A 25,240-nucleotide genomic window follows, 5' to 3' on the forward strand; every position below is an offset into this window, starting at 1 on the left:
AGTATATATTTTACAGATCTGCAAATTGTGGTTTTGTTTGAATGCTATTTTGACCATGCTTCTTTCAATTCCCTTGTGAAGGAATTCCAAAAGGGAAAATACTTTACATAAACAAAGAATTGTGCCAACTAAAAGTATGTCTAAGGGTAGAAAAGCATTACATTTTGAACAGTACAACATTTTATAAACAGTATATTTTAAAGTAATTGAACACAAAGGTGCTGACAACTAAGCTTACAAAATGCATAATCTGTGATGATTTAAAAAAATTGAGCTCTGATCTGCAGAACTTTTTTTTGGGATGCACATATGTATAATTAAAGAGATACTTTTAATTTTTCTATTAACTCCCTGCAGCTACAATAAACACTTAGTATATGAAGGGAAGTTCGATTCAATAACCATACGGTATACCTCATGTTCAAAGGTTTAACCTCTTAATAGATCTGTTAAATAGTTAATCTGATACACTTCTGCACTTCAAAGAAGAAATTTGTTATTTCTAGTAAAAGACTTTAGCTGTGCATAAAGGCCAAAACAATGTCTGAATTTGTTTTCATCAGTGATGTAAGACATTGACAAGCTGGAATAAGTGTTAATTCAATATCTCATTCTGCACAAAAAAAACTCTGTTATTATAAAATTTAGATGTGGTATGATGCAACTTTAAACAAAAGATCAAATGACATAGAATTAACAACTATAGGTCATGGTATGGCCGTCAACAATGAGTATAACCCTGTTAAATAATCAACACAATTGTTAGAAAGGTCTCTAAGAGCACATAAATTGTATTGTTTGCCATCTGGTTAGAATGAAATAAAAACAATTTGTAGGAAAAAATACATGAATATTGGCAGCACTGTCCCAGAAGTAATGCTTTAAAAACTTTTTTGAAGAAGTCACCAACCAATTATTCCAAAAATGACATCATTTGCCATATAGAAGGTGCACCAGTATAAATGCACTCCTCAAGTTCAAGCATTTTTAGGATCATCATTTTGCACTGTAATCTTGAAATAATTCATGTTCTGAGTAAGTATGTTATCTACCGGTACATTGAATTCTGAAGAGAAGGTGACCAATTTATTAGATTTCAACTTCTTGAAATATTTTTTTGTGCACTATGTAATCTATCGTTACCCCTTCGCTTGAAATGTGTTGAAAATGACAATGCCTAAATTTTTGTCACTAATAGTGATGGAAGTACATGACAGATATAACTAGCTACCATATCTCAGAACAGGAGTATTGTAGACAAGAATGGACAGACAGGCAAGGAGAAATACACATATTTTATGTTGTTGGCCTAACTTACCGGTATTCAGCATCAATGCAATCAAATCATCTCAGAAATATTACTTTGCACTAAAAGAAAGAAAAAATAATTTTTAATTCTTAAATACCTTGTTTCAATTAGATCAGTTTTTCTTATTAACAATTATCCTAAAATGAATAAATTATCTGTGCACTAGTTTAAAGACATTGAAGAATGCAGTTTAGTTGAAAAATACAGAAAACAATTTTTCAGTTAACTTTATATATCAATCGATAATATACAAATTATGTTCCACAGTGACGGCCATATTGGATGTTGGACAAGTCTTGACATTGAATGGAATTGAAAGAACAACCAAATCAACATTTCTGCCAACATAAGCACAAAAAGCGGACATTGCAAAAATGACTTAGTCAGAGAATAGTTTCCACATTGGCAGCTGACAAAAGCTAAGTTTGAATATGTTATACAAAAGAGCAGTTGAAGGATATGATTCTTAAACATATCTATATACAAAATGTGTAATATCTGTATACTATTTAAAAAATAGTGGAAGTAATCCAAGAATTTCATCAGTTAATAATTATGCATATATACAATAGACAGTTAGAGGCATCACATCTATGTCTACAGATAAAGTCATTTCAAGTTTGTTCTGTGCAATTGAAAGCAATATTACATGCAGTATAACCCAGTTATTTTTTATTTGTCAACTGTTATTTACTAATTTAACTCGGTGAAGTGCTGTTTATAGGCTAATGTTTACTTTGAATTGACGTAAGTATTTATCACTTGTGGTTTTTCCTTTAAACACATTCATATTTCATACAAAAATAAAAACATGGTTTTTTTTCATGGAATTATTAATTGTAGGGTCAATATTCTGATCAATTTGAATTAAAAGGTTACTACTAAATGCAGAACACTCACAAAATTGTTTGGTTATAATTTTCTTATGGTGTTAACACAATTACAGTCAGGTGCTTCTCTCGACCTGTTAGAAATATAACCCCCACCCTGTGCTCAGTGGAATGTTGATCTTTACTCTGGTAGAGATGTGGCGTAGCATGGCATGCTTAGTCCTAGGTTCAAAGACCCCCCTGGTACAGTGGTAATCCTGGAAGTCAAAAAGTCAAACCATGCTCTCCAGTTACAAATGCCACGCCCAGCCCCAGGGTTTTGATGTTGGATATCATCATCATGTTATTATGAACTTTGAGATGGGTGTAGGCCCTCCATTAGCGGTGAAAGCAGAGTACTCCATTAGCTCAGTTGGTCAAGAAGTGGCCAGGATTCCCAGAGGTAATTATGGGAGTCAAATCATTTTACAAAAGTAAGTATCATGTGTATCTTATATTCTACTGTTACATAGAGAAACTGGTGCTTATGGATAATTGGTTGTTTCTGTTATTCTATTCACAACTTTTGTATGAATAGGGACATCTGTGTGCTGTTGAATAATATATGCTGCCCTCTTCAGCTTGAAGTCTTTTTGAGTTGTTCACTTGGTGAGTTATTGTCATAAATATCTCCAGATATCTCTAACAGGAAATTTATTGTATATTTCAACAAAACAAATCTAAAATAACCATATTTTATGTGTATTTACACCAGGAGGAAGCTAAACCTATGGGAAAACAAAATTATTACTAAATAAAAACAAAAAACTTCAAAATATTATACACCATGAGGAAAGAACCCAATTAATATACACACAAAATAAAACAGATAAACAGACGGCATTTATTTTTTGTTTCAATTTTCATATAAAGTTCACTTGATTCATGGGGATCCAGAGGGGCCTGGGCCTGCCCCCTTTTGTGGGAGATATTTGGTTGTTTATATTGGAAATAACTGAAGCCTAACTGGAGCACCCGTCCCTTCCCCCTCCCTTTGGCCAGTCAGCGGGTCCCCCTTATAAAAAGTTCAGGATCCTCCACATAGGGTGTAAATTTTAGTACATCTAGAGCTTTGATATTTTAGATAGTTCACTGCCATTCTCTATTTGGAATTACCAGACACTCCTTTCCAAATAGTTTATAACATTATATTGATTGACTTTCAAACTGTAATAGATCCGAATTACAAAATCGCACATAAATAGTATTGAATCTTAATAATAACCAGATTTATAAGTTAAAACGGCTTCTCTTTTTTGAGATATAAATGTCCTTGAAAATCATCTTCCTTCAAACCTACCTGCGATATTCTTTCATTTCACAAAAATCAATCGATAAGACAAGAATTTATTGAAAAGATTACGTAACTGTAAATACTCTTTAGCTATTTAAAGTTTCAACTGTTTTTTCTGCACTTGAAGTAAAATTAAAAGTTTCAAATTTAATATTGTAAAAATCTCTTCACCCTTATTATATGGGTTCTGTTTTTTGTAGGGTTTGACATCATTGTTGTCAGGTCAGATCCCTTCTTTAAGAATAAAAAAAAATAACATTTGGACTGATTACTGAACAAGAAACTATCTTTAAAAACAACATCAGTATTTAGTTTACTTTTATGTTAACAAATTTGGACAAAAATAGAATACACCATAAATATTTTTTAAGTTCCACCTTTTAGTTTATGCAGTACGTATGTTCTATTGGTAATTAAATCTACAAAAACAATCAAATTGAAAAAAAATAGTTGAGAATACCTTACCTAATTTTAGAAAAAAACCCATAGAATGTGTAAAATTTGTTCATCTTCCTGAATTATGATTTGCAGTCATCTACAATCAGGAAATGATAATTTCCCTCTTCAAAATATCGAAAAACATGACTTCCTACAATTTGAAACCTGTGAGTATTAAATTCCACTTCAATAAAATTTTCTTTGATGATATATATGTTTCTTTTTCATCTTATAGAGGTTTTTCAGAATTTGTTTATCTTTTAAATTTTATGTAGGGAAAATGAGTCTGCAACACCTCCAATGTAAACTTAATCAAAGTACAGAAGTACTGAACGTGAATGGCCAAAGGCACTTGTCACAGAAAAAAATCACATCTCTACTGTATACCTGAAACTGAGGTTAATGTAGAGATTTTATTTTTTCTGAGACAATTTCTGGCGTGGATGATGAATAAATGACAGGAAATTCAACCTCACCGTAATAATTATTATATTGTAGTGATACAAATCAGAATACACTGGTTTGTTATTATATATTATACATGTATTCATATAATAGTTGCATTACATGTATATATAATTTTCATCCATTTGTATATCATTCTAATCTACTTTTTGATAATAGTGCAGTGCAAGTGCATGGTGGACACTCTTCTGTAAAAAATCGATTTTTCTAAAAGATTGCATTCATACTTTCCGCAAAAATAACAATCTTCCATGCAGAATTACCAGTCCTTGTCAGGAGTGTTGCAAAACGTTCTTTGAGATATTCTTTTGCATGCTTTGACACACTTTTTCCGTACATGTGCATAGATTTAATCAAATATTTTTTACTTATATATATTGCTAATGACAAAACATTTTCATATTATTATTTATGTTCTAAACAAACATATTTTTATCACAGTATTCATTGAAAAGATGTATTTATCACACACGACGATAAGGAATGCTAATTTGCACTCGTTAATATCCGCGTAGTTATCATGTTTATAGATTGGTTACAAAACTCTAAACGAATATTAAGTAATGGAAATCTAGGCGATAGCAATACACCAAAATGCCCTCATGGTCATCCGCTGTAAAAAGGGAGAAGTCCATAAAAGCTGACAACATTAAAAAAAATTAAGATTTGAAAACAACTGTCATATTTCTGACTTGGAACATGCATTTTCTGAAGAAACATGTAACCTTCAAAACCAGCAATAGACAAATTCAGTATATTCTTCTATTATATTTTGATACATTTGGCATTTCGTTTCCCGCATTGAAGTCTTTGTTTCTATACATCTTGCCCTGCCTATATGTAAAATAGACAAAGAGTTTGATACTATTCCGAATTGAATTTTGAAATAAAATAAAAACTAGGGCTAATGGTGGACATCCAAATATTTGTTTGCTATTCAATTTTTAAATCACCATGTCTAACATCCTCACAGCATTAAGTTATCAATCATGCTTAGCCACATGCACATGACCCCAGGTCAAAAAATTCAACTAAATAATAGTCTTAAAGAAATTATCTGAAAAATTGAATATTGTTTAAAGTTATTGTGAAGACTGTAGTAGTCTTATATGTTTAAATTTGTGCTGTTGTCTTGTTTCATAAAGTTTTACCCCCCCCCCCCCCCCCCCCCCCTCTTGCTCTTGTTCTTGTTTTATAAAGTGGAATGCATCTAGTGCTTTAATAAACTTAACTGGTAAAACCTAAGAAGAAAAGTATACAGTTTTTTATTTTGTGAATTTCTCTTACCCTGATTATCTCAGTATTATATATATACATTCCAACTGTATCTCCAACTGTGTTAAACTGTTTATTCATGGGTAGGTAATCCAAGTATAGAATCATTAAACTATCATAATATATTCTGTGATATATCTATTATATTGTTATTCTCTACATCAGTGACATATAACCCACCAAACACCCTGTGGAGCAATAATTTTCCAATACACCTTTCCTACATGTTACATATCTTTGTCAGGTCACCTTTACACCTCATGGAACTAAAAACAGTTTAACCACCTATAATCTATACAAGGACAAGGATGTTTATAGTCTATCAATTTTTTACCTTGTGTTTTGGGGCTGGGAGCTATTTACTATGTCAGTACTCAATAATTTATACTAACATTGACTACATTCCAGAGTATAATGAACCAGACACTGTGCTTTATCTAGTTACTACATCTGTCTAGGGTGTACTATAAAGGTACATCAGACTGGGTGTAATATAAGAGGGTGGTAATGGGGGTACCTTCATGACGAATAATGGTAAAAATTCTTGGCAAATGACATTAACGGTAATTTTTGGCGCATGACGATAAACTGTGCACTTTTTTTTAGACGATAATTTTTTTTTTGACGAATTACATTATTTTTTTCCCTAAAAACGATAATCATTATAGAGCTCTGACAAAGCACGATAGGGATATTTTGATGAATAACGGTAATATTTTAATCAATTTGACGCTAACAGTAGCCGAAAATGGTCAATTGACACCTGACGGTAAAGGGCATTACTACCCTCATATAAGGGTATATCAGTCTGGGGTGTAATATAAAAGTATAGCAGTCTTGGGGTTAAATAAAGGTATGTCAATCTGGGGTATAATATGAAGGTATTAAACAGATTTCCATACTACATACAGACCGTGCAAGAGCTGTATAGCCAGTCAAAGTCTTTATAAACTACCATTTGTTGTGCATACTTAAGTTACAGGCATTTCATCAAGTATGCAACTGGCAAATACATCTTGTAACTTATCATTTATAAAAGGAACCATTCTTTGACCCTTATCTTTATATACAGGGTCAGATCCAGGATTCAATTAAAGTGGTCATGAATGTTGGTAAAGGTACATATATCACTGAAACATCTAGCAAAGAATTTTTTTTTGTTTAAAAGGGGGAGGGTCAGGGCTTATTACCTCTGTGCTTTTACCTGAATTCACCATTAATATGTATACAGATGCAGATCAAGGATTTGTTTTAAAGCCCCCCGAACCTATATATGCAAAGTTAGGAGTTGGCTATGTGAAAGTCTATGCATTAAAGTCTATTACATATATGTAGATGCCTAAGGGGAGACGGTTTCCCTTCCCCCTTATCAATCTAATTACATTGAGAACTTATCTTTCTTCCTCTTTCATCATCCTCCCACTGGCCCCTAAAGAAAACCAAGCATTTTAAGTTACCCCCTCATCTGTTGCAAACAGACAAACTCTAAATCCAAAATAAAACAAACAAATATGAATTGTTAAAAAAATAATATTATTCACCAATATAAATTTTTTCCTGGCTGATAAAATAAAAAAATTACAGAAACATGACCAAAAGATAAGTTTTCATGATCATTGTAAGTTTGGTAATATCTATCAAAGTACAAAACAGTACAAAACAATTATAAAAAAAAAAAAAATTTCAAAGAAGATTCTGACTCAGCAATTCTCATGTGTGACTAAAAAAAAAAGATGTCTATTCCTTCATATATGTCTGCTACATCTTATGTTTTGATACCAACCCTTGATGTCTGGGAGACTGTTACTCTATCATAGATCTTAAAAGGTGAGAACTTACCTCAGAAACAGGTAAACATAAGTCAATTAAAATTATCGATACAACGAAAATATCCAATAATTCCGTAAAATTATAAAATCCCATAAAAGTCCTGTTTAAACAGACAAAGATGGACTCAGACGAGGTTACGGTTCTTTCTAAACATAATCAATACATGACTCAAGTCCTCGGAAGCATTAGATATCGTAGATCAATTGCTATTGTGCCTTATCTAAACGATGGGCAAGGAGATCCAATCTACTTTTGTTTTTTGTTTAACCACATAATATCGGCATTTATATGGATCAAGAAACATTATCTATCACTTCATAATAATTGATTTAAATTGATCTTAGTAAAACTATTATATTCTTAAATTAAACTTAAAATGATATCTTGAAACCTTGAAATTCGTTAGATTTTAGTTTTAGATTGCATTGAATGTTATAATGTCACCTAATTTAATAATGGTGTTTATAACTTCACTTACTTACTTGCTGAAAAATTTAGAAATGCAAAACAGTCACAGACAAATAGCCTGGCACCCTGACCCAATCTAATACTTTGTCCATGTGAGCAGTGAGCCAGGATCCCAGGCTAACAGATAAATAGAAAAGAAAGTTTACATTTATTTAAACGTAACCCCAAGGAGACAGAATTACTGTCAAGATTTATTTTCCCCACACAATTTGTAAATTACTGTTGAGAAATTAAAAAGTAGTGAAGACTTTACAAAAATTAAAATAGGAGCTCATATGATTCTCGTCTTTCAAAAGGACTGTTGTTCCATTGGTTGATTGTTTAACCCCGTCACATTTTTGTGCCTGTCCCAAGTCAGGAGTCTTTGGCCTAAGTTAGTCTTGTATGATTTTTTATTTTAGTTTCTAATGTATATTTCGGGGTTTAGTATGACGTCCATTATCCCTGAACTAGTATACATATTTGTTAAGGGGCCAGCTGAAGGACGCCTCCTGGTGCAGAAGTTTCTAGCTGCCTTGAAGACCTATTGGTGGACTTCGGCTGTTGTCTGCTTTTTGGTCGGGTTGTTGTCTCTTTGACACATTCCCCATTTCCATTCCATTTTCAATTTTATTGACTTTTTTTTTAAAAGTTTTATGGATTTTCTCCTTTTACAATTTACCTTTGAGTTAGTTTTTTCTTGCATTACAACTTCTTTTCTGTGTTTGATTCCCCTCTTTTACTGATGTTTATAGCTAAAATATAAGAATTATCAAGTTCACAATGAATTATACCGAACAATAATATGTAAAAATACATTAAATGTCTGGAATTTTAATGTTGATTTTTGAAGGCATATATGTTGCTTTCATGAACAATGCAATCTGATATCCCTAGTCATTCCCCATCCATTTTTTGTTATATTATATAAAATGTTAAAGGGTCTTGAAATGTATCTGATGACCTTACATTTCAGACAAATTTTGATAGACCAAGATAACTTTGGAAGATGTCTGATCAAATGTGTTATAAGAATTATCACAAAACTTCAAAAAAATAACTCATTTAATAGGAAGATTGTCTTAGAGACATCTATTCTGAGAGACTTCCTGACTAAATGTCAGACATACTGACTAGTTCCAGAAAAATGCAATATTCCTTGGGCCTCAATTAAGACAGATATGGCATAATAGATAATTAACTGCTTCTTCTTATCCATTTGCACACTGTAGTGAGATCTAATTATAATTCTTTCTTTTTACTGGAGGAAACACAAAGGCAGGAGAAAAATCTTCGTTAAAAAAAATCAATATTTTTCCCAATGAGCAGTTCTTTTAAAAAACAAGATGCATAAATTGTTCACAAATTTTTCCAAAATAGAAAAACACCATGGGTGCGTAGGAAGAGTTGTGATATTTGTGGATTTGTAGTAGAAAAATAGGTTTATTTTCAAGGACAATCAATTTAGTTGGTGGAAAACAAAACACTTTTTCTAGATGTCAGTGTATTAATTGCTGCTATAACCTTGACATTATTGCCAAAGTTTTGATTTAAGGCTAAAAATAGTTGTCCTGAAAGTAGAAACTAATTTTGTTCAAACCTTATTTAATGGTACTGTGACCTTGACCTATTTAACAGTAACACTAACGAAAAAGTCAATACTGTTAGTGACTTTTTCGTTCAAAAATTGCATTCTTCATCTATGTTGGTGGAGGTCAAAAGCTAAACACCATCAAGCTAATAATTGCACAAATATTTCAATGTACATGTATATCAATTCTTACAGTAACCTTGACCTTTAGACCTAGTGACCTCAAAATAAATTATCAGATTGCAAATTTACTTTATTTATTAGTTCTCAATTTTCTGTTAAAATTGATCTCAAATGATATATGCTAAACACTGTCTTTAGAAGGAGTGCAGATAATGAGTGCAGTGGTTATAACACATATATATATAGTTATTCACTGCTAACTTGAAACAAGAATGTGTCCACAGTACATGGATTATTGCTTGCACTATCTTTTTCTATATTCCGTGAAATTGGCAGTGAAAGCTCTAATTTGGCATTAAAAGTAGAAAGATCATATCGAAGGGGACATGTGTACTAAGTTTCAAGTTGATTGGACGTCTTCAACTTCATCAAAAAATACCTTAACCAAAAACTTAAACCTGAAGTGGGACAGACACTAATGCCCCCAAGTCAATCATAAAACAAGAATGTGTCCAAAGTACACGGATGCCCCACTCGCACTATCATTTTTCATGTTCAATGGATCGTGAAATTGAGTAAAAAATATAATTAGGCATTAAAATTAGAAAGATAATATCATAGGGAACATGTGTACTAAGTTTCAAGTTGATTGGGCTTCAACTTCATCAAAAACTACCTTGACCAAAAACTTTAACCTGAAACTCGCACTTTCATTTTCTATGTTCAGTGAACCATGAAATTAGGGTCAAAAGTTTAATTTGGCTTCAAAATTAGAAAGATCATATCATAAGAAACATGTGTACTAAGTTTCAAGTTGATTGGACTTCAACTTCATCAAAAACTACCTTGACCAAAAACTTTAACCTGAAGCGGGACAGACAGACGGACGGACGAACGAACGGACAAACGAACGGACGCACAGACCAGAAAACATAATGCCCCTCTACTATCGTAGGTGGGGCATAAAAATCAAATGGATTTTTTTCAACAACAAAAAATTTTGTACAAAGTGTATTACATTTTGTACTAATCACTTTTAAAGTTCTACCATTCTATCAAATACTAGAAAAAAAACTGGAAAAAATCATCAATTGTCATTTAACGACTATAACAAAACTACTTCAAGAAGTCATTCCATTGTTTAAGTCATACAATAGTATTTGTTAAGTATATCTTGCTGATCATCTATTATAGTTTACAAGTTAATAAACTAAAACCCCTATGTATCATTTAAGGGCAATAACTCTTGTAAGGAGTCATCTGATCAATTAGTTTTTATATGTTAAACATTAAACATCTTAAATTTAATCAAGAAAGAAACTGATTGATTCATAGTAGATAACAATAGTATGAACTCCATGAATTCCAGATTTTGAATAAAACTTGCAAAGACAGTTTTGATATTGTCTAAATCTCATTGGTGAGCCAGCATTTTTTTTCATTTAATCTTGAGTAATTTACACCAGTTTGAACTCTCTCGCCTAGAATCTGTTTATGGTAATTGAATGAGCTTTCTTTGTGTCAATAGATTTGATCGGCTAACACTTTATTTTCTTTGAGTCATTGGATTTGATTGGCTAACATTCAGTGAAAATTTTCAATCTATTTATCTACTTGAATTGATTACTATAAACTAAACACATTTGTATCAACTAATACACAAAGTACAGGAATACAAAAATCCTTCTGGACTACTTTTTTGAAAATTAAATAGAACCTATGCTAGATTAGATTGGTAAGAACCAAACAAATTGAAAAAAAAAAAAATGTTTTACTATTGCAATAAAAAAGGGATAAATAAATTGTATGTCAAGTCTTATGTAAGGGTTCATTAAATATATATTTATCTAATATATAAAGTTAACTAGATCTACTATGCATCTGTAGATAAAGCCAATTTATAATCATATACAATTTTTGAAAAGTTTGTATTCAAAAATAAAATACACTACATTTATATATCTTTATTCCAATAATCCAAGAGATGCCCTCCTTTTTCCTGAATGTGACCCACCAAATAAGACTTATCATGGTGTTTGTAATTACATGAGCAACACAATGGGTGTCACATGTGGAGCAGGTTTTTCTTACCATGTGAGAGCACTTGTCAACATCCCCTGTGTTTGTTGGGGTTCAATGCAAGTTGCTCAATCTTTAGTTTTCTATGTTGTGTTTGGTATACTTTTTCTTTTCTGTTGGTCTTTTTCTTTTTCATCCATTGCGTTGTCAGTTTATTTTCAACTTATGAGTTTGAATGTCCCTTTGATAACTTTAGCCTCTCTTTTATCTCGACTTAATTAATCCCCCCCCTTTTTTATTACGGTTTTTCTTCTTACTAAAAATGAAGATTACATGGTCTATTCTGAATTGAATTATTGATAGATTGAGAATATAATATCTCCTTATCATGGTTATCCAATATTATCATTATTAACATCTCAACTCTAATGTAGTAATTCTATAAGTTCTATTGTTTGCCAAGGTCATGTACCATAGAGCATGCAGCATCCCTAAGTTCTACTGACCTACAATAAGGATATAATAAGTTCAAGGTCGAGAATTTTATTGATTCCTTTATATTTATGTTACTGTTTACTATGTGACTAATAACAAAAACATTATCTGGAAATTTTCACAACATCTTTTTTAATTCACGCTTGAATGCTTTCTGTATCAGAAAATTTTCAGCGAATCTTTTGTAATTTATTCATCAAAATCTTCTTTGTTCTTCTCCTATTTAGTTCTACATGGCCCAAAAGTTAATCATTTCCGTATTTTATGAAACCAAATAAACAAAATCAGATTTTACAACAATTAATTCATATGATTATCCATTTGCAAACAATTTTACCAGATGATTTTGTCGCTGAATAAAAAGATAATGATCTTTATATAATTGCAGCTCATTACCAGTTCACTTGGATTTATCCGTTATTGGATATTTAATGCACCGATTTCTGGTCCACGACATATGACTCAACTTATGAATTGATTTGAATAAAAAAAAGGTTCAACATTGGAAACCACGACAAGAGTTCATTATTCTATTAATAGCGATGATGATATTGTTGTTACTATTGTGAATGTGCTGGTTTTTACACGATACTATAAAAATCAATCACTCAGTACAAATATTGGGGCAGCTGAGTTAGGGGAGATCACTCTGTCAATGCAAACGATGACATAAGCTTCTGGTTTTAATTGTAAAAGAGCTATAGCATTGACTATTGGGAAAACCATTAGAATGGGGATTCCCAAGTTAGACTGAATAATCAAGGAGTATAACCATGCATCAAAAGGAGGTAGGTTAAAAAAAGATGTATTATTATGATTAAAAGGATAAAATGAAAGTACATGTGGTGAAAAAATGAAAGTAGAAACCTACCTTTACTTTACTTTATATAGGTTTTTTTCAGCATTGTGACATTTGTGGTTTTATCTGAAAATTAAAAAAAATGGTTTGTTATGATTTTATATTATGCATGTTAGGTGCATTATAATTCATTAATACATGAAGCTGTGAAATAATGCAGTATTATGCTATGGGAGTGATACAGTCATAATCAAATGAAGGTAATTTGAATTTATTTTAATTAATTTTATTTACTGGATATATTTATATTCTGTAGATTGGTTTTCTGTATAAGACATTTTTTTAAACAAACAAAGGAAATAGCATTATGATAAAGGTACTGAAAGTAAACAATTTTATTGTCAATTTATTTTGTTAAATATAATGTATTTGTTTATACATACATGTATATTGGAAAATTGTCTTCTTATTTTTTTTGGTATATTTTTTGTTGACTGTAACTTGTTTTATGTTTTCATGAAGTTGGGTTATAATACAGAATTATAATACAGTAGTGATTATTATAGTTACAAACAAATAAATGCAATTTAACATTTTGAAAATAAATTTTCTTTTTTTATAATTGATATTCAATGCAATTTGCAGAATAATTTTGAGCAAAAGTTGAATGATATACCTCATATTATGGGTACAGAAAACAAACAAGAATTTATTATTGGCATAAAAATATTAAAACCTAATATGTTTGCCATTTCTAATTTTATTTTCTTTATCTCATCTTTAATGCATACTACATTTGGTTTCAACTATAAACTATACAGTACCAACCCTGAGGAATATATAAGGAAACAGTATAGTTTCACCATACTGTTTTTTTAAATCTTTTATTTCTTTAAATTATCTTACCTTTAAAAAAAAACCTCTTATATTCAATATAATCTTATACATTTTTTGTACTTAAAAAAACACCTTATATGAGTGCTTTATTAAAACTAAAGCATAAACAAAAATGTGACATTACAAAGCTACTAGACCCTTGTTAGATATAGCATTTCCATCTTTGTTCTTTCTGCAAAGAACTTGCAACAAAGAAGAGGGAGGTCATAAACCTCAGTATCTGCTACATTGTTAAAAGACCGCTAATCATTACAAAAACATATAACAATCATGTGGAAAAAGCAAATAATTACAATAAAGTGGCAATAACTGACAACAAATACAATAAATATAAATCCATATTACAAAAGTGTTAAGTGAAAAACAATTTACCTTTTTCACATTTTGTTAAACTGGAAATAATTCAGATAAATGTGAGATTTGTGTACCAAATTTTCCAAAATTTTAGATACTACCAAAATATTATTTTAAAAACTGGTTTAAAAAATTGAAAGATTAAAAATATGACAAGTAAGTTATATGAAATTCAAATTTAATATGCATATTGTTATATCTTGACTATAAGAAGCATGTTCAGGTTTTATTGTGTACTAGAATGGCTCATCTGGTTTAACTGTGTATTAGGTTGCTGTCTCTTTGATGTAAACCTCACATCTCTTTTTATCCATATATATAAAAAAAAAATGAACACACAAGAATTAAAACATTGTAAAATTTCAGGGACTATGGCCACTTAACATTAAATGGCAAATATTTTCTAATTTTCTTTACTTACAGGATAGGAATAAGCTAACACATTAATATTTATATTTGGGACAAAAATACAGGACAGATAGTGAAAAATTGTAAAATCATAAAAAGGTTTATAGTTCTTTTGCTGTACTTGGATAAAACTAGAATTAAGATATGAAATTTGTCAGACAAAATTATAATCCTATTAACACAAAGGAAAATTTATTATTACTTCAAAATTTTGTTGAAATTTTCTTTTATGCAAGTTATTGGTTACTGTTATGCAAAGAAATATCCTATTAGAAAATTCACCACAAAGACGTATATATTATTTAGTTTTTCTTGATTTTATTATTAGTAAAATATATAGAAGCTTAAAGTGAAATATTTCAATTTTCTATCATATAAATACATAATTAAAATTTTGTAGACAGAAAATTTCTCAGAACTTTTCTTTTTTAAACCTGTAAAATTGTTTTTTCATATATCTAAATTTTGAGATAACGTCAGTTTAAACTTTATACAATTTTGCAGTTCCATAATCCAAGATAAATGATATTGTAATATAATTTGCCTATATTGTAATATATTAGATTTTTTTTAAAGTTATTATTTTTTTTTTTTATTAAATAAGAGTACTTTCTTTTAGACATTTCCTTCTACATGAAGTATTAAAAAATACAATGGTTATAATGATATGTCTTATCTTTGCCATTGAAATTAGATGTTTACAGTACTTAAAAATGAGAAATTATCACAATTTTCCAACTGATGTATTTTGCTTGCAAGAAAGACAACTCTTACAAAAACATCACAAAAGGGAAGCAACTTTTGAAGAATGACTATACACGTTGGTGGCCAGGAAGCATTAAAAGTTACTGAACAAAACCTTAAACAAATTTGTTCACTTGTATTTATGAAATTATTATAATGGCCAAAATCATTTTTTTTTTGTACCACTGATGTAATTTCTATTATGAAATATTATTAGTATAGGTCATCTTGAGAATTTGATTGAACACATTATAATGCATGAAATGTAGTAGAGCAGGGTGTCTACATAAGTGTTACCATGCTGTACAATAAAACAGCATCTTAGAAGTTTGGAAAGATGTATATATATCTTTTTTCTTGTAAACCAAAGTACAATGGTATAGAGACATATACAAATGAATAAACATAATACTTAAAAGATAAAAATACTACAAAAGACAACGCAAAACTTATAAAAATATGCATTAGTTTTGATACATGAAAATTAAAAATTCATGTTTATCAAGCAATGTACTGTATAATTTAATATTCCTTTTAATGCAAATTACAATTGCAATTGCATTCTTTATTTATTTTTGAAAACATTTATTTTTAATGACAGACATTATGATCTAACAGTACATCAATGAAACAAGCTTATAACTTCAGTATCACTGTGTGCAAATGGTTCACTTCCGTAAAATCCATCAAGAAATTACGCAACATAATTATCATTTAATAGAGTAAACCATTCACGCATTTAAATAAAATAAATACATTTAAAATATTGGTCCATAGATCTTGCTACATTCACAAATACATCTATTAGTTTATACTCAGATTTTTTTTAGGTCGAAGTTTGAAATTTGAGTTATATTGTACATCTAATCCTTCATTCATTGATACGATATTTGAATTCAATGCACTGAAATATATTTCCATTGATTAAAATGTCAATACGTTGTACTACTATAGAGAAATTAATTTTAAATTTATTCAATATAATACTAGAGTCCATTCATTTTATGGATAAAATATTGTATTTTTGTCATTGTTTAAATATCATGTCTAGAAAAAATGTCTGAAATATTCAAATAAAGCATAGTTAACATGACCCTTATGGGTAAGAAATCATTAATTAAAATCAGATTATTATATTTCAACCATATGTCCCCATTCTAATGCATTGATCATACAAATAAAGGGGGGTTCCAATCCCCCTGAACCCCCTCCCCACCTTGGATCTGCCACTGATATAAATTATACATAATTAAATAAATATTTACAGTAATCCAACATACAGAAGTCAGTAAGCAAACAAAGAAAATACGAAAGTAAATTATAGAACATAACAAGAATGTGTCCCCAGTACATGGATGCCCAATCTGCACTATCGTTTTCTATGTTCAGTGGACCGTGAAAATGGGGGAAAATCTCTAATTTGGCATTAAAATTAGAAAGATCGTATCATATTGAACATGTGTACTAAGTTTCAAGTTGATATCAACTTCATCCAAAACTAACTCAACCAAAATTTTTAACCAAAACTTTTAGTTTAAGCATATTTATTTATAGTGGATTGGGAACCTATATTAATCCCTTTCCACTTTGTGGATGCGAGTGCTGCCTTGTAGCAGCATTAGTCTACTCTTTTTCAAAATCAACAAGAGTGTCTTTAACATGCAAGAGATATGACTCTCTCTTAACACGGGTCAGCTATTTATCGTCCCCTTATGACCTACTATCATTTTTTCCTCAAGACCATGCACTCGCAAATGGTGTCAAGGGAGAGACGAAAATTGAGTTCCTGAAATTTTCATCCCAAACGGGAATCGAACCAGGAACCTTTGTGTTAATAGTCCGATGCACTAACCACTACACCACAGCTCTACCAAAACTTTAACCTGAAGCGGGAGAGACGAACGGACGAAAGTCCAGATGAACGGACGCAAAGACCAGAAAACATAATGCCCATAAATGGGACATAAAAAATAAAATCTCTAATGTGTAGGCCATGTACATTGCTTTAAATACAAAAATAACCTCTGATCATAAAACAAACATTTTCAGTCCTAAATAAAATGGCATCTCATTATTGAATAATTCTTGTCACTTTGTTGATTTTTCTTAACGGCATTCTCTATTCAAAAGAAAGTTGTATATAAAATGATATTATTATACAAATGTATCTGTTTTTAAACTGGTTTAATTATCATTGACAAAGAATTTGTAGGAATTGTATAATTTAGGAAATATTTAGAATACCCCAAAGATATGAGATTTTCTTGACAATCCTCTAAATTACTTTATTATGTAAATTTTGTAGTTTTTCCTTTGATTGTATTGAATATAATTCAGCAATACATTTTATATACATCTTTTTTAAACCGATAAGCAGCATTATCGCTATTTTGTGCATTTTTTCTTTGATCTTTTTTTGTGATAATTTTCATATCATGCTACTCGCTTGAGATGGAAAATTATCGCTAGAAACTAAGCAAGCACGTGGCGTTGCTAACCAAATTGACATGAAATTGACAACGTCGTCATAGGTAAAATAGCGATAAACAGATTATCATTGGTCATCTCAACTCGATTGCCTTTCTCGCTTTCGCCGTCCCGGCTCAAGCGAGAAAATCAATCTCGTTGAGATGATCAATGATAATCTATAAATGTTTTTGGTTTGAAGTAATTAATTAATCAATATATTAATTTTTCACACTTTATCTCAATGAATTTAAGTTTGTAAAATCATTTATCAATAAAAAGGTTTTAGCATATAAACATTAAAGTTTTGCTAAAAACTTTTAGAAACTTCTTTTCACATTTTATCTTCTTTTTTTTTAAATTACCCAAAACTAAACAACATTGAACAACACAAAATTTGAGGTTGCAACATGGTATTCTCTCTCCCTAGCAAATCCACAATGTTCTTAGAGAAACCTTGAAAAGATTTTTGTTAAAAATACAAAATAGGTGCTGCACAAATGCTTTATGAAGTTAAGATTCTTATAAAGTTTATTTAAACTACGATTAGGGGTTTAGGAGAATATAAAAATAGAAGATTTGGTATGATTGCCAATGAGACAATTCTCCACAAGAGACCAAAATGACATAGAAATTAACAAATACAGGTCACTGTATGGCCTTCAACAATGAGTAAAGCCCATACCACATAGTCAGCTATAAAAGGCCCCGAATGGCAATCTAAAGGAAGATCGTTTTATATTTTTCATTTTGGGGCCTTTCATGGTGTACTATGCGGTATGGGCTTTGCTCATTTTTGTAGGCCATATAAGGTGACTGATAGTTGTTAATTTCTGTGTCATTTGGTCTCTTGTGAAGAGTTTTTTTCATTAGCAATCTTTTTTATATCCACCATCATAATTAAGTAAAGTAACTAAATTTTAGCTGAAAAATATACAACACATTATAAGTATAAAACAACTATCAAATTATTGGATTCTTACACTAATTATAATCACATTTGATTCTATTGGAGTTTATCAATGCCTAATCCCTTATGCCTTGCTTGAAAGATAAAGTAAAATACTTCTGGAGGGGGTCTCATTGGGGGGTACCGATCACGGATCCCGCTTACTGTTTTGTCAGATTCCCGTATCCCGCTTACACTATGTATGGAAGCAATTCTCATATTTTTGTCATTTCCCGGGTCCCGCAAGACCTCATTTCCTGTTTTCACGACATAATAATTTGACTTTCACGTGTCACGCTTACAAATATCGGCAATCCCGCGTCACGCTTAGACCCCAATGAGACCCACTCTGGAGTCAAGCCCTTTCAAACTGAATAATAGTTTGCTCATATGTTGTGTTGTTACACAATTGGCGTAGGTGAAAGGGAAGGTTGACCAGTCACAAACACATTCTGTATGTGCTTGTCAAAAGTGAGGTGCCTGTCATTCAGTGGTTGTAGTTGGCTGTTGTCAGTTGTTTATTTCTTTTTATTCATAGTTTTGTCATAAATCAGGCCGTTTGAAAATACTTTGAAGACAGAATTTGCATGTTTGTTTGAAAAATATGATTCCTTTCGAGATTGATAAATTATTGGTGTTTTAATGCCACTTTTTAGCCCTTTTTAGAGGAAACCGGAATTCCCGGAGAAAACCCCTGACCTTTTTTAGGAAAACTGACAATCTTAGTCAAACAAGATTGGAGTCAAGTGCACCTGCACAAGCAGGGTTCAAACTAAGAACCTCAGTGTTGACTGGCTAGTGATTACAGTAGTAGAACTACTTAGACCACTTGGCCAAATCTGAAGGCTAAATTTGACTCCTGGTGACTTAAAAGTTTTTCTTATACTACCGGTAATTTACAGTATAAAAATCAAGATTACAAATGTAGATTTGTTTTCTGTGTCAATTTTTCAGCAGGTTTGAAATTATCTCCAATATTTAAAGCTAAAATAAAGTATGACTTACATAAGTTACTAAATATAGCTACATAAAAAATGGATGAAATAAATGACGCATTTAAATATGGACCATTATTATCACAGGAAGTGTATGTTCTTATGCAACATATGGACGTAATGTATTCAATCAATAAACGTCATCAGCAACCTGTGTTTTGAAGAAATAGTCCAAAAGTGAGTCATTTTATACTTTTCTGATTACCGATATCAATAAGTACTAATTCATTCATTTAGAAGTTATTAACTTTTGGTAATATTTTTAAATGTTGCATGTTAATTCTTTAAAATGGTATCTAACCTGGGAGGTCCTAAACACTGGTCAAAGATATTTGATTGATTTGTTGTTGCATCATGCAGGCTAAAACAGCTTAAAGATAAATAAAAAAAATCTAGCACATATGCTGAAAAAAAATCCCAACCAGAAATTTGCAGTTAAGCATGTGTCATAGTCATCAATAGATCCATTTAGCAAAGACTGAAGGTCCATCTTCTCCATTCAAAAATAAGGAGATGTGGTGCGATTGCTAATTAGTAATGAGACAACTATCCAATAAAATGACTTAGATGTAAGCAAAACTAGGTAACTGTATGTGCTTCAACAATGAGAAAACATACTGTGTAGGTAAGCCAGAAAAGGCCCTGACATGACAAAATGTACAAAAAATAGTTGAAAATGATTTAACTCATTTGATAAGCACATAGTAAAAAAAACACCAAACTATTAAACCAACACAAAGACAAAGGCCATAAAGTACTTAACTAAGAGAACTACAAGTTACTGAAAGACTGCATATAAGTTAAAGTACAAAATGCAGCTTTGATCATAAAATGTAGGATACTGAATTAGAACATGAGTACAATGTATTATATTTCAGTCAGGTGTAACTCTCTTTAAGTCAGATTTTTTAAAGCTATTTCAATCATTTTAATCTCTTTTTATCAGAAACTTTTCAAGATAATCCAGCAACTTTCTATTTAAAAATAAAGAATTTGCCTTGAAATAAAGTTTATATTTTATAGTCATATATAAATCCATTATTCACTAGTATGAGATACCATGCTGATTAACGCTGATAACTTAAATGAAAAAATTGATCGCTTCCTGTTTTTTTTTCACCTTAGTAAAACAAAATTTTATAGATTACAATTATTCATGTCTGACAAATTCGCAGTATGAAAAGCTAGAAAAATATTGCCTCATTACTTCCCAAACAAAGAAATCATAAAAATACTAATGTCTTTTTCACATATTACAGAAGCTGCTAAAGGTTGGGTTTGAAAAGCGCAAGTTTTCTGCCACTTTAAAAACCGACCATGCCAGGGCTATATTATAAGCCAGTCAAGGTCATTAAAAACTACCATCATCATCACTTTAAGAAAAAATCTATATTAATTACATTTTAATCTGTGTCACAATCCCATGCCTTTGACCGATGGACCTTTACGATCGTAATCTACATTAATGCACCTTATCAACATTGTCAACACTGACGTGATAAATATTGATGAGATCTATGTGCCCTAGAGCCATCAAAATCAAAGGCTGGTAATGCCATATCATAATTCCAATACTAATAAATTTCTATTAATTAAACTGTCAATATGTGCCATTAACTTCATCAATTTGAAATGGACATCATCCTGAGTATTAGATCAAGTACCTTTTCCACAAAATTATTTTGCACTGGAAATCAAGGTAATTTCAATTAACAGTTAAAGGTAAAGGAGATATAATGGATAAGTGTTGATTTGTTAAAAAGATACCAAGAGCTCAAAAGGCAGTATAGCCTCATATTTTATCTATTGTTGAGATAACTTTTCTAAGTTAGACCCAATCATCAACTAACTCAAATACATCAAGTTCTAAAAGTGTGCCCTTACAAAAAAAGATTACATGGTAAGATACACACATTAGATTTAAATCTTGATAATTATTACAACAAAATCAGATATACTTACACACATTATTAGTATCCTAAATACTTATATTTGCATTGATTTGACTGTTAAAGTAAGGATCTAATTGCAAAATAAGACATTTGCACAACAACTTCACCATCAATAAATATAATGTTCATAACGAATTTTTGAACAAAACACAGTTAAAATTATATCTTGATATATATAGTAAATTACAAATTTGCATCCAAAAGATAATACATTGAAACAGATGAAACTAGTACTACCATTTAGAAAATTTGCAATGTAATAATTTATTCAGGAAAACATGTACATAAAATAGTCATTGATAAACAAACAAAGCAAAATGCAAAAAAGAAGAAAATTTTATACAACGGAAAAGAAAAATAGTGAAAGAAAAACTAAGACTTAAATCTAGCCATTTTACTTCCAAATTTTAACTTTTAAAATTATTTTCAACCTTGTGGATACAAGTTAAGTTTATGAACCTCTATATACATATAATTATATACATCTAAAACAATAGTTAATTGTACAGTTCTTCTCAATCTATAAAAAAAATGTTGGATGACCACGTAAATTTTTCATCCATTCTTTTATTTTTCTCTCTTTGATGTAAAAAAAACACATAATTAGTGAAACAGCACAGGCTGACAAAAAAGCTTTGTTGTAAAATTATACAGAATTAGTTGAAAGCTTTTCAAAAATGTGTATTTTGAGGAAAACTTCAAACCACTTGAATATAAAATATTTACAAAACACAAGAATTGATTTTTTCGTGTCATCCTTTTGGTTAAAAAATTTGGAAAAACCACAGGATTAACGCTTGTTCATTACGAGAAGATTTTCTAATATTGACAAGCAAATGTTCTGTGATGAGCATCAGTCTCTTTGTTTCAAATAGCGTAGCTTTGTAAAACACAGTTGCAAAGCTGTTTTTAGCGGATACATGAAAATCGCCTCCACAAAATTATTATACATAGAGCCAGTTTATCCCGAGACTTGCATATTATGAAAACATGTCTTAATTAAACCTATGCATCAGAGCATACAAATAATATTCTTTTCAATTTACATTGTACATAAACTAACCACTTGTGTGCATCAAAATAAAATTAAGTTTCCCTAAGGATTTGTTTTTCAACACTGTTTCATTGCACAGTATCAGATAACAAAAGTCATTTTCATATCCATGTATGCTCATAAGGTAACTAGTGGGTGGAAACACTGTGAATTATTACAAAAAATTGAAAGTTTCATGGTTTCAAGTTTGTTCTGGTTAAATGTGATTCTTTGTCATTTATATTTTCTGAGGTTAACTGTCATTACAGGATTTATTATATGTTTAGCTAACCTGGCTGTATAATTTATGGAAACATAGGGTAAAAAGACAATTCCTTTTAAATAATATCACACACAAAAAGTCTGTAAAGAATAAACCATGTAAATGTAAAAGGCAATTTAAAAAATAAGTGATCAAACGGCAAGAGAAACAATAAACTCATACATTTCACTCTTTGAAAACCAGTTTTAATTCATTTAGTCTCTCTGTTTTAGATGACAAAAATGGTCCAGAAAAAATGTAAATATATATTCACATATAGGTTTTTCTTAATCTTTTCAGCATGTTAGACAGAAATATTTTTGCTGGCTTACCATGTGTCCCCCTTATTCTAAAGTCTCAAGTTTTGACTCAAATGTTTTGTGATTAAATTGTGTTTGTACAATTTGGCAGGCATACTGTAAACCAACTTATTTTCGCGAGCGATTTATTTTCGCGACTTTCGCGAGTAGAAAAAAAAACGCGAATATAAATCGTCGTGAATATGTAAAACATTGATCTCTCCTCATTTAACTACATGGAGTAAATCAGAAAATCGCGAAATTTAATAGCCGCGAAATGGTCTAGGAAGAGTAAAATGCGAAATAAAGTATCCGCGAAAATAAGTTGGTTTACAGTAATGAAATTGAAAAAAATATAATCTAAAGCTTTAAAAGAAAAAAAATAATCCTATGACAGGAAAAATTGTTTTTTGTTATATGTTTCCATAAAATATCAGAATGCTCAGGAGTGCTATTAAACATACTGATTTTTTTTCATTTTGTGATTGATTGATGGTTGATTAGCATCCAGTGGCAAATATTTCATGAATAATCAATGTACAGGATTATTTGATGTAATAGTACAATGCATATTGACAAAGATTGAATTAAATTAACTCAGCAACTATAATTTTAATCCCTTGATGGACCATCAAGAAATGATTTAAACAATCAAATTAATGTAACTTATATTTCTGAGATAAAATCTACATGGGGGAAGTTTATATTATGCAACAAGCCAAGCACAGCATTATCAACATAAGTGTTCACAAACAAAATAATGAAAGCAAATTTTATTTTTAGAATACTTCAAAGATAGTTTTGTCTTTTATCTCAATTTTTTTATATATCATACATAGTTATATAATATTCATAAAACACTTCCTCAGCAGCAGTTATAAAAATATCTGTTAAATGTATTTAACTGCTGATAATCCTATGAAATTATATCATAGGATCTGATAAAATAGGCATTTTGTTGTAATCTTACTATGTAAAAATTACATTCATTTCTACGCCATTTATTTCCATTTTCATTTAAAATTATACCATTTTTTTCAAGATTCTATCATGAAACACTGTAACTTTTTCCAAGGGAGATAATGTCATTATCCTTATAAAAACACAAAGATGTGGTATAAATGCCAATGAGACAAATCTATGACAAATACCAACTGAAAAGTTAACAACTTAAGTTAAGGTTCATGTGGACCCTTTGGCTAAAATGACTGCATTTTCACCTCAAAATTTACTCAAAGTACAGACAAACCTGTGCATCCGGAAAAATTTTAAGGCATAGCAAGCCCTAGATTAATAAATTTCAAATATGCTTCATGTTTAGAAAAACAAAATTTTGACAGGATTTTGCAGTGCACTTTTTTTCATTCCTCCAGAAGGTGCCAAAATAAATTAAGTTGGGAAAGAGTTTTGAGAACTTCCACACAGTTAATAATTGAAGTGAGCTGTATTAATTTACAAGGACAATAGAAGGACAATAGATACCTGACAATAATCGGTGATTTAAACTGTGTTCCTGAGTGGACAATATCAAGCTTAACTCAACTGTTTGTTTATTTAATCATCTTCTGCAGGGACGAAAAAAAGTGCACTGCAATCCAGTTAAGTTTTCATTTTTCTGAAATTTTGAATCTTATTTATTTTTAGGATTTAATAATGTCCCCAATGAAATAGTGTCCACTGGACAATATTCCCTAGTAAAAACGGTCCCAGGACAATACTTACTTATTTATATGTGTCCGGGACACATTTTTCTATGAAAAAGTGTCCCTGAAAGTGGACAAAATTAAATACTATACTTCATTGATAAGATGTCCACCTGGACATTTTTTCACAGGATATTTTTTGTCCTCCTGGACTTTTTTTTTATATATATATATGATAAAATAACATTCCTTGCGAACTTATATTACTAAATGTTTTCTAATCT

The 25,240-nt window shown here is 30.4% G+C and overlaps 2 protein-coding genes across 20 annotated transcripts in view; one reads left to right on the top strand and one right to left on the bottom strand.

Moving 5' to 3' along the window:
- The window catches only part of LOC139499880 (activated Cdc42 kinase-like), a 111,109-nt gene extending 98,025 nt beyond the window's left edge, over window positions 1–13,084 (bottom strand). For 12 of the 15 annotated variants that reach the window (XM_071288480.1, XM_071288477.1, XM_071288469.1 and 9 more), the window contains exons 1-2: window positions 13,027–13,084; window positions 8,610–8,682 (exon numbers count right to left, since the gene is read on the bottom strand). The gene's annotated coding sequence lies outside the window, so the exon portion shown is untranslated. Of the gene's footprint in view, window positions 1–1,318; window positions 1,369–8,609; window positions 8,683–13,026 lie in introns of all 15 variants that reach the window. The other 3 variants (XM_071288463.1, XM_071288458.1, XM_071288494.1) reach the window with 2 other exon arrangements.
- LOC139499884 (uncharacterized) overlaps window positions 1,888–25,240 on the top strand; it is a 36,162-nt gene continuing 12,809 nt past the window's right edge. Inside the window, exons 1-2 of one of the 5 annotated variants that reach the window (XM_071288509.1) lie at window positions 1,888–2,056; window positions 12,544–12,943. In XM_071288509.1, coding sequence (XP_071144610.1) covers window positions 12,929–12,943 — 15 coding nt within the window. In that variant the 5' untranslated portion in view covers window positions 1,888–2,056; window positions 12,544–12,928. Of the gene's footprint in view, window positions 2,057–12,543; window positions 12,961–19,698; window positions 19,985–25,240 lie in introns of those variants that run through there. The other 4 variants (XM_071288513.1, XM_071288512.1, XM_071288510.1 and 1 more) reach the window with 4 other exon arrangements.

This window comes from Mytilus edulis, chromosome 13 (genome assembly GCF_963676685.1).
Source record: "Mytilus edulis chromosome 13, xbMytEdul2.2, whole genome shotgun sequence".
In the NCBI taxonomy this organism is placed as follows: Eukaryota; Metazoa; Mollusca; class Bivalvia; order Mytilida; family Mytilidae; genus Mytilus; species Mytilus edulis.